The sequence below is a fragment of the Anolis carolinensis genome, chromosome X (genome assembly GCF_035594765.1).
Source record: "Anolis carolinensis isolate JA03-04 chromosome X, rAnoCar3.1.pri, whole genome shotgun sequence".
Taxonomy (NCBI): Eukaryota; Metazoa; Chordata; class Lepidosauria; order Squamata; family Dactyloidae; genus Anolis; species Anolis carolinensis.
The window spans coordinates 416,310-434,272 of NC_085847.1; the positions used below are offsets into that span (position 1 = coordinate 416,310).

At 38.0% G+C, this 17,963-nt stretch overlaps 1 protein-coding gene across 2 annotated transcripts in view; it reads right to left on the reverse strand.

Annotated features, from left to right (window-relative positions):
- The window catches only part of anapc5 (anaphase promoting complex subunit 5), a 44,052-nt gene that overhangs the window by 24,694 nt on the left and 1,395 nt on the right, over positions 1–17,963 (reverse strand). Inside the window, exons 1-7 of one of the 2 annotated variants that reach the window (XM_062958735.1) lie at positions 15,160–15,417; positions 13,254–13,333; positions 12,089–12,198; positions 8,669–8,864; positions 6,936–7,002; positions 4,901–5,002; positions 2,020–2,210 (exon numbers count right to left, since the gene is read on the reverse strand). In XM_062958735.1, coding sequence (XP_062814805.1) covers positions 2,020–2,210; positions 4,901–5,002; positions 6,936–7,002; positions 8,669–8,864; positions 12,089–12,198; positions 13,254–13,333; positions 15,160–15,363 — 950 coding nt within the window. In that variant the 5' untranslated portion in view covers positions 15,364–15,417. Of the gene's footprint in view, positions 1–2,019; positions 2,211–4,900; positions 5,003–6,935; positions 7,003–8,668; positions 8,865–12,088; positions 12,199–13,253; positions 13,334–15,159; positions 15,418–17,963 lie in introns of those variants that run through there. The other variant, XM_062958737.1, reaches the window with a different exon arrangement.

Here is a 17,963-nt window from a genome sequence, read left to right on the forward strand (position 1 = left end):
ATAATAATAATAATAATAATAATTCTGACTTGCCTTTCCTGAGATCTTTGGATCTCAGGGGCAGGACAAATATGCCAAAATTATGATTATTATGATTATTATTGTGTTGTCGAAGGCTTTCATGGCCGGGATCACTGGGTTGCTGTGAGTCTTTCGGGCTGTATGACCATGTTCCAGAAGCTTTACAGCCCGAAAGACTCACAGCAACCCAGTAATCCTGGCCATGAAAGCCTTCGACAACACAATTATTATTATTATTATTATTATTATTATTATTATTATTATTATTATTTTATTATGACACAGCAAACAAGATAGACATGCTGGATTTCGTATCACAAAATCACAAGTCGAACACTTCCCAAGTGTCTAGGACTGTGTGATGTATTTTCAGATGATGCGTGCAGATCCCAGTAATAATTATTACTTATTATTATTATTATTATTATTATTATTATGGCATATTTATCCTGCCCCTGAGATCCAAAGATCTCAGGAGAGGCGGGTAAGAATTATTATTATTATTATTATTATTATTTTATTATGACACAGCAAACAAGATAGATATGCTGGATTTCATATCACAAAATCACAAGTCGAACACTTCCCAAGTGTCTAGGACTGTGTGATGTATTTTCGGATGATGTGTGCAGATCCCAGCAGGGTGGCCTTTTGCAGTTGGCAAATAGTGATTTTGTCAATGTCTATTGTTTCCAAATACCGGCTGAGATCTTTTGGCACGGCACCCAATGTGCCCATCACCACCGGGACCACCTGCACTGGTTTCTGCCAGAGTCTTTGAAGTTCAGTCTCGAGGTCCTGATAGCGGCTGAGTTTTTCCTGTTGTTTTTCGTCAATGCGACTGTCACCTGGGATGGCGACATCAATGATCCAAACCTTCTTCTTTTCCACAGCTGTGATGTCTGGTGTGTTGTGTTCCAGAACTTTGTCAGTCTGGATTCGGAAGTCCCACACTATCTTTGCGTGCTCATTTTCCAATACTTTTGCAGGTTTGTGATCCCACCAGTTCTTTGCTGCTAATTATTATTATTATTATTATTATTATTATTATTATTATTATTATTATTATTATTATATTTCTTACCCGCCTCTCCTGAGATCTTTGGATCTCAGGGGCATGATAAATATGCCAAAATCTCCCAAGCTCTGCCAGGAAACAGCAGAATTCTTGTGACCTTCCAAACAGCATCGACATTGGGTTGCTGTGAGTCTTTCAGGCTGTATGGCCATGTTCCAGAAGCTTTACAGCCCAAAAGACTCACAGCAACCCAGTGATCCTGGCCATGAAAGCCTCCGACAACACAATAATAATAATAATAATAATAATAATAATAATAATAATAATAATAATAATACTTTTGGCATATTTATCCTGCCCCTGAGATCCAAAGATCTCAGGTGAGGTGGGTAAGAAATATAATAATAATAATAATCATCATCATCATCTGCATGAATCATCCAAAAATACATCACACAGTCCTAGACACTTGGGAAGTGTTCGACTTGTGATTTTGTGATATGAAATCCAGCATGTCTATCTTGTTTGCTGTGTCATACAATAAAATAATAATAATAAAATTACTGTTATTATTATTATCATTATCATTAATATTATTATTATTATATTTCTTACCTGCCTCTCCTGAGATCTTTGGATCTCAGGGGCAGGATAAATATGCCAAAATCTCCCAAGCTCTGCCAGGAAACAGCACAATTCTTGTGACCTTCCAAACAGCATCGACATTGGGTTGCTGTGAGTCTTTCAGGCTGTATGGCCATGTTCCAGAAGCTTTACAGCCCAAAAGACTCACAGCAACCCAGTGATTCTGGCCATGTAAGCCTTTGACAATACACAGCATGTACATTGTCGAATGGATGCAGTTCAGCACCTCTTGAACTACCATCGCTCAATGCTATGGGATCCCGGGAGTTGTAGCTTTCCGACCGACCCCCTTCTCTACCAAACAATCGCAAAGCACCGCCACCGCGGGAACTCACTAGTGTCCAAAGCGACAGTGCAAAGCCGCCAGGTTCAGCGCCGCATAGCGCAGGCTGCGCCCGTAACCCTCGTCGCCGTTGCTTTTGCTCTCCGCCCCGGTCAGGATGAGGCGGTCGAAGTAGTGGAGGAGGCTGTGCGTGGAACTGAAGACGTCCTTGACACGGAGGCTGTTCAAGTAGCTTAAGTAATGCTGGAAGGAACGGAAGATCAAATTAGGAGCTGGTTTGGACGGAGATACACCAATAAAACAATATATAATAATCATATTACACTATACTAATAATATAATGTATTGTACATGCATATAATAATAATAATAATAATAATAATAATAATACAACAACAATTTATTGATTAGCCAGTTGGCCTTATCAAGCACAGACAATACAAACATGAAATACAACATACATCTGGTACACTTAAAATAAAATAAAATAAAAATATACAGGTATTTGCCAGCTTGGTGCCAATGTAGCTTAGCCATAGTTGCTATGTATGCATCAATAATACACTATTATAATAGTATATTTACATTACATGCAATACAGTAGAGTCTCACTAATCCAAGCCCCGCTTATCCAAGCCATTTTTGTCGTCAATGTTTTCAATATATCATGATATTTTGGTGCTAAATTCATAAATACAGTAATTACAACATAACGTTACTGCGTATTGAACTACTTTTTCTGTCAAATTTGTTGCCTAACATGATGTTTTGGTGCTTAATTTGTAAAATCATAACCTAATTTGATGTTTAATAGGCTTTTCCTTAATCCCTCCTTATTATATAAGATATTCGCTTATCCAAGCTTCTGCCGGCCCGTTTAGCTTGGATAAGTGAGACTCTACTGTATTACTAATAATATTACAATATACAGTAGAGTCTCACTTATCCAAGCTAAACGGGCCGGCAGAAGTTTGGATAAGTGAGTATCTTGGATAATAAGGAGGGATTAAGGAAAAGCCTTAAGAAAAAGTAGTTCAATACACAGTCATGTTGTAATTACTGTATTTACAAATTTAGCACCAAAATATCACGATGTATTGAAAACATTGACTACAAAAATGGCTTGGATAATCCAGAAGCTTGGATAAGCGGGTGTTGGATAAGTGAGACTCTACTGTATTTGCATATAATAATAATAATAATAATAATAATAATAATAATAATACACTATTATAATGGTATATTTATCTTACATGCAATATTACTAATAATATTACAATATACAGTAGAGTCTCCCTTATCCAAGCTAAACGGGCCGGCAGAACGTTGGATAAGCGAATATGTTGGATAATAAGGAGGGATTAAGGAAAAGCCTATTAAACATCAAATTAGGTTATGATTTTACAAATTAAGCACCAAAACATCATGTTATACAACACATTTGACAGAAAAAGTAGTTCCATACACAGTAATGCTATGTAGTAATTACTGTATTTATGAATTTAGCACCAAAATATCATGATGTATTGAAAACATTGACTACAAAAATGGCTTGGATAATCCAGAACCTTGGATAAGCGAGGCTTGGATAAATGAGACTCTACTGTAGTGTTATGGATCTGGACCAAACTTGCCATGCATACCCGATATGCCCAAATATGAATACTGATGGGTTTTGAGGGAAATTGGCCTGGACATTTTGGAGTTGTAGGTCCTGGGATGTATAGTTCACCTGCAAGCAATGAGGACTCTGAACTCCACCAACAATGGAATTGGACCAAACTTGGCACTCAAAGCTGCCATGATCAGCAAAAAATACTGGATGTATTTGGGGGAAATTCACCTTGATTTGGGGGAGTTGTAGTTTACCTACATCCAGAGCGCACTATGAAACCAAACAATAATGAATCTGGACCAGACTTGGCATACATACCCAATATGCCCACATTTGAATACTGGTGAGTTTTGAGAAAAATTGGCCTGGACATTTTGGAGTTGTAGGTCCTGGGATGTATAGTTCACCTGCAATCTAAGCTCACTCTGAATTCCACCAACGATGGAATTGGACCAAACTTGGCACTCAAAGCCCCCATGACCAGCAAAAAAATACTGGAGGTCTTTGGGGGAAATTCACCTTGATTTGGGGGAGTTGTAGTTTACCTACATTCAGAGCACTGTGAACCCAACACTGATGGATCTGGACTAAATTTGGCATACATACCTGATAGGCCGAAATGTAATTCTGAACGGGTTTGGGGGGGAACTGACCTTCCTTTCTGGGAGTTGTAGTTCACCCACAACCAGAGAAACTGTGACCTCCACCAATGATGGATCTGGACCAAACTTGGCACACAAAACCCACATGACTAACTCAACCTACTGGAGTGGGTTTGAAGGGACTGACTCACCATAGTGGGAGTTGTAGTTTACCCTACAGCCAGACAGCACACTCAACCCCACCCATGATGCATCCAGAGCAAACTTACCCAATATAACAAACTAAGTACTGACGGGGAGACCCCAGTGGCGCAGCATGTTAAAGCACTGAGCTGCTGAACTTGCGGACCAAAAGGTCGCAGGTTCGAATCCGGGGAGCGGAGTATGAGGGATATGAGGGGACTGACTCACCATGGTGGGAGTTGTAGTTTGCCATACAGACAAAGAGCACACAGAACTCTAAATCCACTGTTCCCTCGGCTGCAGTAACTAGGTGAGAGTTCACCTCCCTGACTGCTGGATTCCAAAACATCAGTACTTTCACATGACAAACTTTTAAGTACGGATGGAGTTTCTCGGGGTTAACCTGGCATGATGTGAGTTGTAGTTCTGCTTTTCTACGACCTCAATGCAACTTGGCCAATGGCGGGCAGAGGCATGACCCACAGAACCAGACCGTGGGGCAGGAGGGAGGGGAGAGGTCAAACCAAACCTACCGCTTCCGAAAAATCTGGGTTAAATTTCAACAAGTTGTTCAGCTCCTTCTGCAACGAGGCCGGAGACAGCACTTTTGTCTCGTCGTTTTTCAACAAATACGCCTGGAATTACGTTCAAATAGAAGAAAAACAACCGTCACTCGAGCCAACAGCGGGAAAAAAAAGAAAGCGCAAATCTGCAGGGTTATTAATTTTTTTAATAAACGGTTTAATAATGTTATTATCACCACAGCAACAGAAACAGCGAGCGACCAGCTATGTACAAATTACCATGGAGAGATGGAGCTCAGGCTTTGTAATGTTATGCTCAAAAGGGAGAGGCTCGGGCTAATTTGATTAGGGAGCTGAAAAGATGGCTTAAGGGATTGAGAGAAGAATGGCGCTTTAATGAGAGCGATCTGAAGGCAATGCAAGGAAACCACAAAGGCCAGGATATGGCTTCCCTGTGCATACAGGCCGGGTGTGGGGGTAACTGCCCTTAGGTTTGGGAGTTGTAGTCCACCCGCATCACTGAACGCAGCTGACGTCAAATCTGGACCAAACTTGGCACACAAACCCAACATGGCCAACTGTGAATACGGGTGGGCTTTGGGGGTGATTGGCCCACGATTTTGGGAATTGTTTACCGACATCCTAATCAATTTTCTAATAATAATAATAATAATAAAGAAGAAGAACATGCCCTGGCAGAATATGTAAAGCAAAGTGAAGAACCTGCTTTGATTGAAGTCAAAAATCAGAAACTCCTCAAAGCACAGCAGACAAAAAACCAGTACAAGAAAACCGCACTACAAACTAGAGCTGACAGCTGACACAACAAAACACTGCATGGAAAGTTGACAAAATTGAAGGAAAAGCTGATAAGGAGAAGACCTGGCTCTGGCTCACGAATGGGACCCTGAAGAAGGAGACAGAAGGCCTGATCCTTGCAGCCCAGGAGCAAGCCATCAGAACAATGGCAATCAAGGCCAAGATCAAAAAATCAGCTGATGACCCAAATGCAAACCGACGAAACCATTGATCCTATCCTCAGCTGCTGTAAGAAAATCGCACAGACAGACTACAAACAGAGGCACAACTATGTGGCCCAAACGATTCATTGGAACTTATGCCTCAAGTACCACCTGCCGGCAGCAAAGAACTGGTGGGATCACAAACCTGCAAAAGTATTGGAAAATGAGCACGCAAAGAGACTGTGGGACTTCCGAATCCAGACTGACAAAGTTCTGGAACACAACACACCAGACATCACAGTTGTGAAAAAGAAAAAGGTTTGGATCATTGATGTTGCCATCCCAGGTGACAGTCGCATTGACGAAAAACAACAGGAAAAACTCAGCCGCTCTCAGGACCTCAAGATTGAACTTCAAAGACTCTGGCAGAAACCAGTGCAGGTGGTCCCGGTGGTGATGGGCACATTGGGTGCCGTGCCAAAAGATCTCAGCCAGTATTTGGAAACAACAGACACTGACAAAATCACAATCGGTCAACTGCAAAAGGCCACCCTACTGGGATCTGCGCGCATCATCCGAAAATACATCACACAGTCCTAGACACTTGGGAAGTGTTCGACTTGTGATTTTGTGATATGAAATCCAGCATATCTATCTTGTTTGCTGTGTCATAATAAAATAATAATAATAATTTTATTTTTATACCCCTCCCCATCTCCCCGAAGGTACTCGGGGCGGCTTACATGGTATCTAGGTTGCAGTAACTAGGTGAGAGTTCACCTCCCTGACTGCTGGATTCCAAAACATCAGTACTTTCACACGGTAGCTCTAACAGCACCTTCTGTCCGGCTGTATCCGAATCCAGCATTTCCCCTGGCTCTGAAACTGCATCTCCAGTCTCCCAGGCCCTGACACCACAAAGCCCTCATCATCATCAGGCTGAACCACAACAATATGGCATACAAACATTTGAAAAGCATTTATCCACACGACTCAATTACAACACTACTCTCAGTGCACAAGAACAGCCACCATAAATAACATTAAGCATCTCTATCAAGGGAGACGCATTCTTGACATACCTGCTGCGATAGAAAGTATTCTGCTTGTTTCTGGGAGAGTGGCCCATTGCAAGAGATTTCTTCCTCCCTTGAAACAAAACACAAGACCAAACAAAACCCATAAGCTTTGAAACCATTTTAATGACAGTATATACTTCTCTCGAAGTCGATTTCATGTCTAGGTCAAGGACAAGTTTGGGGGTCAAAATTATGGATTTCTATGCCCAAAAAATGGGTGAATGGTTACGCAAATGGATTCAATTGAAAGATCTAAGAGCACACATCCAAGACAATTCGGACGCCATTTTTATTTTATTTGAAAAAATAATTTTTAAAAAATGAATGGGGTCTGAACCGGTTTTGACAGATGAAATAAACCCATTTTTCTATTTCTGTTTTATTCTGGAAAGTTAACAATAGAAATGGGAAATGTCATATAAAACAAAGCAAATAGTGGAGGATAGTTTTCTAGACTATATTTAGTTATCGTGAAGTGACAATGGGGAGTCAATTAAATAGAATGTATAAAAGGTGCAGCCACAAGAATTGTAAATGTATGCTTTATAATATATGTTTCATATATATTCAAGAGGATGACTATGTGATGCCTTTTTAATGTGTATATGCACCAGATGACATCAACTGTAAATTATATGATTAAAAGTGCAAATAGAAAATATATAACTAGAAAAATTGATTTATTAAAAATGGATTTATTTTTGACTATAATTTCTAGACTCATGCATGAGTATGTAAGGTACTCCACACACAACTAAGTTTCTGTGGCCTTGAAATGAATATGTCTCCTGCACATGGAGAAAAATATACTTCTGAAGGAGAACAGACACATGCAACATGCTATGCTAATTTTATATTAGAATATATATTTATATTATAATATTATTATCAATATTATATGTATATACAGTATATTATATATTTATAAATTATTGTATATTATATTGTATGTGTGTGTATATATCTATATATATAAAAGAGTGATGGCATCATGGCAACCCACAAAACAACAAAACTACAGGCCCCCCAACCTCGAAATTTGACAACACAACCCATCATCCACGCCTCTAGGTTGATACAACAAAAAGAAAAGAAAAATAAAGTCCTAATTAGAGAGAGAGGAATAATTGCTTTTATCCAATTGCTGCCAGTTAGAAGGCTAAGCTCCTCCAACTTGGTCTCCTAGCAACCCAATAAAAAATAATAAAAACACTAAAAAATTAATACAATAAAATACTATAATAACAGAAAATAACTAAAAATAATACAAGAAAATAATAAAATATAATAAATAAAAATATAACTTACAATAAAATTAATAAAAAAATGCAAATAAAGTCAAATAAAAATTACACAATTTTTAACCAATACCACCACCACTTTGCCACAGCAACGCGTGGCCGGGCACAGCTAGTATATATATATATACAGTGGAGTCTCACTTGTGCTGCCAAGTTTAGTGTTTCTGGGGCGGGTAGTTTTGTTGTTTTGTCCTAGGCCGAAATTTCATTACCCTTTTATATATATAGATTGTATATACATATAATATTGCTAATAATATTATAATATAATATTATACTATTAATACAATTTAATATTAATTATATATTATATATTACATGTAATATTACTAATAATATTACAGTATAATGATATAGTACAATATAGCAATTTAATGCTTATATTGTGCTATACTGATAATCTATTGTATGTCCACAAAGGAACCATGAAGGCACCTGAGAGGCTCGTCGAATTCTTCCTTCTCCATCTTGCCGTCCAGCTCCTCGCAGTGGGTCAGTTCCATCTCGGTCTCCTCCTGTCTGTTTTTCTTCTCGTCGCTTTGGAAGTACTGCTGGAGTGCGGTGTAAAGCTTGTACACTTGGCTGAAGGAGAGCTTGTTGTAGGCCAGGATCATGTGGCGCAGAAAGAGGCCTGCGGGAGGACAAGATAGATGCCAATATATACCTGTAGAATGTGTTGTCGAAGGCTTTCATGGCCGGAATCACTGGGTTTGCTGTGAGTTTTCTGGGCTGTCTTGCCATGCTCCAGAAGCATTCTTTCCTGACGTTTCGCCCACATCTATGGCAGGCATCCTCAGAGGTTGTGAGGCCTGTTGGAAACTAGGCATATAAGCAACATTTATATCCTGCCCTTCTCACCTCGAAGGGGACTCAAGTCATATGTACATACAATCTATCTATATATATAAAAGAGTGATGGCATCACGGCGACCGACAAAACAACAAAACTACAGGCCCCCCAACCTCGAAATTTGACGACACAACCCATCATCCACGCCTCTAGGTTGATACAACAAAAAGAAAAGAAAAATAAAGTCCTAATTAGAGGGAGAGCAATAATTGTTTTTATCCAATTGCTGCCAGTTAGAAGGCTAAGCTCCTCCAACTTGGTCTCCTAGCAACCCAATAAAAAATAATAAAAAACACTAAAAATAATTAAAAACACTAAAAAATGAATACAATAAAATACCATAATAACAAAAAAATAACTAAAAATTATACAAGAAAATAATAAAATATAATAAATAAAAAGATAACTTACAATAAAATTAATTAAAAAATACAAATAATGTCAAATAAAAATTACACAACAATTTTTAACCAATACCACCACCACTTTGCCACAGCAACGCGTGGCCGGGCACAGCTAGTACATTATATTATTTGTATAGCACAGGGGTCTTCAAACTTTTAAAGCAGCGGGCCGGTCCACAATCCTTCAGACTGTTGAGGGGCCGAATTATCATTTGAAAAAAAAATATGAACAAATTTCTATGCACACTGCACATGTCTTATTTGTAGTGCAAAACAACAACAACGAAAGAACAATACAATATTTGAATATAAGAACAATTTTAACCAACATAAATCTATCAGGATTTCAATGGAAACTGTGGACCTGCTTCTGGCCAATGAGATAGTCAAGTTAATTAGGATTGTTGTTGTTGTTGTTGTGTGCCTTCAAGTCATGTCAGACTTTGGGCGAGCCTGAGTCTAAAATTGTTCATTTATTTATTTACTACATTTATTTACTAATAAAGAACAACACTCTGAAAACAGGGGACTTCCAGACAGGAAACAATCAGGGCCAGCTAACACCGCCCAAGAAAGGATTCCTCCAAGCAGGAAACAGCCAAGCTCTGAAGCTGCAAGGCTCTTCAATGCATATCAAACTGGTCAAACAGACAAGAGTGCTTTCTCTCTCCCACCCTGGATATCATTCCATAGATATATAAACCCCACTTGCCTAGTTTCCAACAGACCTCACAACCTCTGAGGATGCCTGCCATAGATGTGGGTGAAACGTCAGGAGAGAATGCTTCTGGAATATGGCCAGACAGCCCAGAAAACTCACAGCAACCCTATACCATCCACTCACAGAATCATAGAATAATAGAGTTGGAAGAGACCACATGTGCTATCTAGTCCAACCCCCTGCCATGCAGGAAAAGCACAATCAAAGCACCCCCGACAGATGGCCATCCAGCCTCTGTTTAAAAGACTCCGAGGAAGGGGCTTATACTAGACTCTGAGGCAGATAGTCCCACTGTTGAATTACTCTTACCAAGTGCCACCCATTCTGTATCTTTGCATTTCATTTTTTTTCTCACTAAGTGTAGTATCTTACATTTGTCATTGTTGAAATTCATTTTGTTAAGTTTTGGCCCAGCTCTCTAATCCGTGAAGGTCATTTTGAATTCTGATCCTGTCCCCAGTTTGCAGTTGCCCCTTTCCACCACTATGGGGAGCCATTCTACATAATTTGAATATACTGTATATACTCGAGTATAAGCCGACCGAATATAAGCCGAGGCACCTAATTTTACCACCAAAAAAACAAAAAACAAAACAACAACAACAACAACAACAACTGGGAAAACATTGACTCCAGTATAAGCCAAGGGTGGTAAATTTCAGAAATAAAAATAGATACCAATAAAATTACATTAATTGAGGCATCCATAGGTTAAATGTTTTTGAATATTTACATCAAGCTCAAATTTAAGATAAGACTGTCCAACTCTGATCAAATCATTATTCTCATCTTCTTCAATGTAAATGTGCTGATGTATCCTTTTAATAATAATAGAGTAAAATAATACATGTAATAATAATAATAATAAGCACAGGCAAATAATACATATAATAATAAATAGAGTAAAATAATAAATGCAATAATAATAATAAGATCAGAGTGAAATAATAAATGTTTTAATAATAATAATAATAATAAAAATAGAGTAAAATAAATGTAATAGTAGCAACAATAATAGAGAAAAATAATAAATGTAATAATAATAATAAATACAGGAAAATAATACATGTAATAATAATAAGATCAGGGTGAAATAATAAATGTAATAATAATAATAAGATCAGGGTGAAATAATAAATGTAGTAATAATAATAAAAATAGAGTAAAATAAATGTAATAGTAGCAACAATAATAGAGAAAAATAATAAATGTAATAATCATAATAAATACAGGAAAATAATATATGTAATAATAATAATAAGATCAGGGTGAAATAATAAATGTAGTAATAATAATAAAAATAGAGTAAAATAAACGTAATAGTAGCAACAATAATAGAGAAAAATAATAAATGTAATAATGCCAATAATAATAGAGAAAAATAATAAATGTAATAATGCCAATAATAATAGAGAAAAATAATAAATGTACCATATATTCTCGAGTATAAGCTGACCCAAATATAAGCCAACCAGGACCCTCACCCGAGTATAAGCCGAGGGGGGCTTTTTCAGTCTTAAAAAAGGGCTGAAAAACTAGGCTTATACTCGAGTATATACAGTACTTGGTGTATATTTTATTTACTTTATTTGCACCCAGCCTTTCTCTCTGTGGGGATTCAAGGCTACTAACAACACACACTTGGGTCACCATTTAAAACAAAGCAGATACAATTAAAAATATTAAATAACACTGTGTCAGTTAGGTCAAAATACAGTTAAAATAAAACAAATGCATTTTAAAAGACACAATCCCCTCCAAATCCCACCCACAACCTCCCCAGCATTAAATGGGCAGTGTGGACGAGAGACCTCGGTACTGGAAGCTTCTCCAATTGTAAGGGTTTGTTTCGGAAGTTTATATCAGAAATGCTACAGTACCGACAACACTTGTCTTGTGAACTTCAGGTTCTGTCCCACTGAACGCCTCTGAAAGCTCATCAAAGAATTCCTCCATGTCTTTCAGCTCCCCACTTGCCATCAGCTTTATCCTGCACACGAAAGAAGCAAGAAAATATATTACTTCCCAAGTTGAACTATCTACTTCAGGGGTCCCCAAACTTTTTAAGCTGAGGGCCGGTCCACAATCCTTCAGACTGTTGAGGGACCGAATTATCATTTGAAAAAAAATACAAACAAATTCCGATGCACACTGCACGTGCAAAAACAACAACAACAATGAAAGAACAATACAATATTGAAAAATAAAAACAATTTTAGCCAACATACATTCATCAGGATTTCAATGGAAAGTGTGGGCCTGCTTTTGGCCAATGAGATAGTCCAGTGAATTAGGATCGTTGTTGTTGTTGTGTGCCTTCAAGTCATTACAGACTTTGGGCGAGCCTAAGTCTAAAATGTATTTATTTATTACTTACTTATTTACTACATTTATTTACTACATTTGTATCACACCCTTCTCACCCCAAAGGGGACTCAGAGCAGCTTACAAATTATATGTACATACAATATATTATATTATTAGCATATCACAATATAAGCATTATATATTACTATATTGAACTATACTGGTATATTAATATTAATAGTAATATTTAATATAAAATATTTAATATATATATTTAATTAATATTTAATATTTAATTAATATTATTATATTATTATAATATAATATAATAATATTATTATCAATATTATATGTATATACATTAGACTATAAAACTGAGGGCGGGGCCCAGGTAAATGACTTTGGAGGGCCGCATCTGGCCCCCGGGCCTTAGTTTGGGGACCCCTGATCTACTTAATGCCTAACGCCTCTTACTCTGTGTCTAGAGCTCAGCGAGCTTGGATGTAGACCTTAGCAGGGCCTACAGCCGAGCGCCGAGCACCAAACGCCAAGCGCTCGGATGTAGGCCCTGGCAAGCCCTGGAACTTTGCCCCCAATGGGCCAAAAATCTTAATTTTTTTAGTCCTCAGACAGATAACCTCATTCGGAAAGGCACCTGTTTTCTAGGCCTTAGGAAGGAAACAAACAGGAACAGATAGTGATTCTATACAAATGCACAAGACTAGTAGATGAACCTACCTTATGTGAACAGAACTTGCTATTTGAGGGCAGCATTCTTCGACCGCTTTAATCAATCGCGAGAGCATCATATCAGGGCCCTAAAAAAAGTGCAGGCAGAAAAAGAAATATTGTATATACTCAAGTATAAGCTGACCTGAATATAAGCCGAGGCACCTAATTTTACCACAAAAAAACTGGGAAAACATTGACTCCAGTATAAGCCGAGATAACCAATAAAATTATATTCATTGCGGCATCAGTAGGTTAAATGTTTTTGATATACAGTAGAGTCTCACTTATCCAACAACGGGACGGTAGAAGCATGGATAAGCAAATATCTTGGATAATAAGGAGGGATTAAGGAAAAGCCCATTAAACATCAAATTAGGTTATGATTTTACAAATTAAGCACCAAAACATCATGTTATACAACAAATTTGACAGAAAAAGTAATTCAATACGCAGTAATGCTCTGTAGTAATTACTGTATTTACAAATTTAGCACCAAAATATCACGATATATTGAAAACATTGACTACAAAAATGGCTTGGATAATCCAGAACCTTGGATAAGCAAGTCTTGGATAAGTGAGACCTCTACTGTATATAAAACTTGTAAGCCGACATGAGTCCCCTTCGGGGTGAGAAGGGCAGGATATAAATATCGCTAATAAACAAATAGAGTGTCACTTATCCAACATAAACGGACCGGCAGAAGCTTGGATAAGCAAATATCTTGGATAATAAGGAGGGATTAAGGAAAAGCCGATTATACATCAAATGAGGTTATGATTTTACAAATTAAGCACCAAAACATCATGTTAGACAACAAATTTTACCTAATTTGATGTTTAATAGGCCTTTCCTTAATCCCTCCTTATTATCCAAGATATTCGCTTATCCAAGCTTCTGCCGGCCCGTTTAGCTTGGATAAGTGAGACTCTACTGTAGTAATTACTGTATTTATGAATTTAGCGCCAAAATATCACGACGTATTGAAAACATTGACTACAAAAATGCATTGAATAATCCAGAACGTTGGATAAGCGAGTGTTGGATAAGTGAGACTCTACTGTACATGTAATATTACTAGTAATTACTGTATTTACGAATTTAGCTAATAAGGAGAGATTAAGGAAAAGCCTATTAAACATTAAATTAGGTTATGATTTTATAAATTAAGCACCAAAATATCATGTTATACAACAATTTTGACAGAAAAAATAGTTCAATACACAGTAATGCTATGTAGTAATTACTGTATTTACAAATTTAGCACCAAAATATCACGATGTCTTGAAAACATTGACTACAAAAATGCGTTGGATAATCCAGAACGTTGGATAAGCGAGTGTTGGATAAGTGAGACTCTACTGTACATGTAATATTACTAGTAATTACTGTATTTACGAATTTAGCTAATAAGGAGAGATTAAGGAAAAGCCTATTAAACATTAAATTAGGTTATGATTTTATAAATTAAGCACCAAAATATCATGTTATACAACAATTTTGACAGAAAAAATAGTTCAATACACAGTAATGCTATGTAGTAATTACTGTATTTACAAATTTAGCACCAAAATATCACGATGTCTTGAAAACATTGACTACAAAAATGCGTTGGATAATCCAGAACGTTGGATAAGCGAGTGTTGGATAAGTGAGACTCTACTGTACATACAATTATAATAGTGTATTGTTATTATTATTATATTGTATTACATCATAATATTATTATCAATTTCTTCTTCCTTCCTTTCAAATTACAACTCAGAGGATTCCATAACAAGGAGCCTGGGCAGTTCAAATGGGGTCAATGCATTCACTCCCCAGTACAAGCGCCACAGCAAAGTACAGATCCCAATAGAAGTGAAAGAGGTAACAAAAAAAGAGAAGAACAAGCCCCAGAAGAGCCAGAGACCTGCAGCAAGGGGAGGAGGAGCCGGTTGAGGCGTCGCCTCTCGAGGAGGCTGAGGTGAGTCCCGGCCTGGCTCAGCTCCTCGATAAGCACCATCAGCGCCATCTTGTACGGCGTGACCCAGTCCTTGATGCCGAAGACGTTGGCGTGGACCACGCCGTTGGTCATCATGGGGTTGAAGTAGAGGCTCTCGTGGACGCTCGCCATGGCGGCGCCTTCCCGCTTCCACTGGGGGACCACCACAAGGCTTGCACACCGGCCTACGCCTCCGCCGGCCAATCAGAAAACCGCCCTCGCCCTACCGGCCAATCAGAGAGCGGCTCGGGTCAGGCGCGCTGTTGGGCCCGGGTGGAAACAAAGCACGCCACGTCCAAGGTTCCGCTTTAAGGTCTGACATACCCTGTTTCCCCTAAAATAAGACATCCCCAGAAAATAAGACCTAGTAGAGGTTTTGTTTGGAAGCATACCTGCTTAATTTGTAAAATCATAACCTAATTTGAGGTTTAATAGGCTTTTCCTTAATGCCTCCTTATTATCCAACATATTTACCTATCTAACATTCTGCCGGCCCGTTTATGTTGGATAAGTGAGACTTTACTGTATATATACATGTATATATACACACACACACACACACATATATATATGTGTGTGTATATATATATATATACTATCTGTGCCCAGCCACGCATTGCTGTGGCGAAGTATGGTGGTATGGGAAATAAAGTATTGAGGAATTGGTGGTAGTTAACGTAAAGGGTAAAGGGTTATATAGTTGTGTGGAAGGACCTTGACTCTACACTGCCATATAATCCAGTTAAAATCTGATAATCTGTATTTTATAGGCAGTGGAGAAGAGGCCTAAGTGAGACCTAACTCTGCCTGTCCCCTGGGCTGAGTGGGTTGCTAGGAGACCAAGTGGGCAGAGCTTGGCCTTCTAACTGGCAGTAATTGGATAAAAACAATTATTCCTCTCCCTGTAATTAGGACTTTATTTTTCTTTTCTTTTTGTTGTATGAACGTAGAGGCATGGATGAGGGGTTGTGCTGTCAATTTTCGAGGTTGTGGGGTGTTTAGTTTTGTTGTTTTGTCCTAGGCCGAAATTTCATTACCCTTTTATATATATAGATATACACAAACACACATATATATACATATACAGTAGAGTCTCACTAATCCAAGCCTCGCTTATCCAAGCCTCTGGATAATCCCAGCCATTTTTGTAGTCAATGTTTCCAAAATATCGTGATATTTTGGTGCTAAATTCGTAAATACAGTAATTACAACATAACATTACTGCGTATTGAACTACTTTTTCTGTCAAATGTGTTGTATAACATGAAGTTTTGGTGCTTAATTTGTAAAATCATAACCTAATTTGATGTTTAATAGGCTTTTCCTTGATCAGTCCTTATAATCCAAGCTATTCGCTTATCCAAGCTTCTGCCGGCCCGTTTAGCTTGGATAAGTGAGACTCTACTGTATATAAAACTAGCATAGCATGTTATTGCAGTAATTACTGTATTTACGAATTTAGCACCAAAATATCAACATTGACTACAAAAATGCATTGGATAATCCAGAACGTTGGATAAGTGAGACTCTACTGTAGTTTCTCTCCCAAAGGAGGCTTGGGCCTCACCAAATCCCAGGCTGCCAGAGCAACTCAAGTGGTGCCAAACTGCATCAATTCAGTGCAGAAGAAATTCCCTCCCCCTGCCTAATATTTCCAGGCAGTGATTCCCAAACCTTGCTCTTCCAGGGACTACAAGTCCCAGAAGCCCTAGGAATTCTAGGAGCTGAAGTTCAAAACATTCAGAGCCCAACAGTGTTACCGTGTTTCCCCGAAAATAAGACAGTGTCTTATATTAATTTTTGCTCCCAAAGATGTGCTAGATCTTATTTTTAGGGGATGACTTATTTTTCCATGAAGAAAAATTCACATTTATTGTTGAACAAAAAAATGAACATTGATTATATACTGTACAGTAGTTGTCATCACAAACCATCATAACCAAACAAACTGTGAATCCTATCAATAATTTCTTGTTACTACTATTATTCCCATGTACAACAATCTATGGTACGTACATTTCCCGATCCTACATGCTCTGGTGTTCTGTTTGGCAGGTATGCTTCCAAACAAAAACTTTGCTAGGTCTTACTTTCGGGGGAGGCCTTATATTTAGCACTTCAGCAAAACTTCTACTAGGTCTTATTTTTTGGGGATGTCTTATTTTCAGGGAAACAGGGTAGGCACTAATGGAAAATCAAAGTTTTCGAAGTTAAAAATATGCTATTGAAAACAATGTAAAAGGAGAGTTTGTGACGCACATTATGATGCTTTCTATGATGCATGCATATGATTACAAAAGATATATAAACCCAGGCAATCCTATCCTTGGCTACCCTGTTTCCTGGATAACCAGCAGGGTCCAATTTCAGTTGGCCAACGGAAAATAAATCGTACTTTTGCAGAGCTCACGAACTCTCTTTGTCTCATTTCCTCAAGCCTATTCTTTTTCTATTTCAACTGCTCCAAGGCTATTTAATAGACTTCCATGGGTTTTCATTATTTGGCGAAGGACTTGCTTTCTTTTCTTTGTATCCCTGAACCCTAACAAGGCTACTAAGATCCCTGGGTGTAATTTTAAGAAGATTGAACAGCATAAAAATAGCCACGCCGGAGAGGTTTACCTCTGATAAAGTAATCCTGTTAGTCTTTGCAAAAGCAGAAGCAGGGGAGCCTTGAAGGGAGAAAAACGAGTGGAAGAGCTTTCCGTCTCGGCCTGTCCGTATTATCCTTT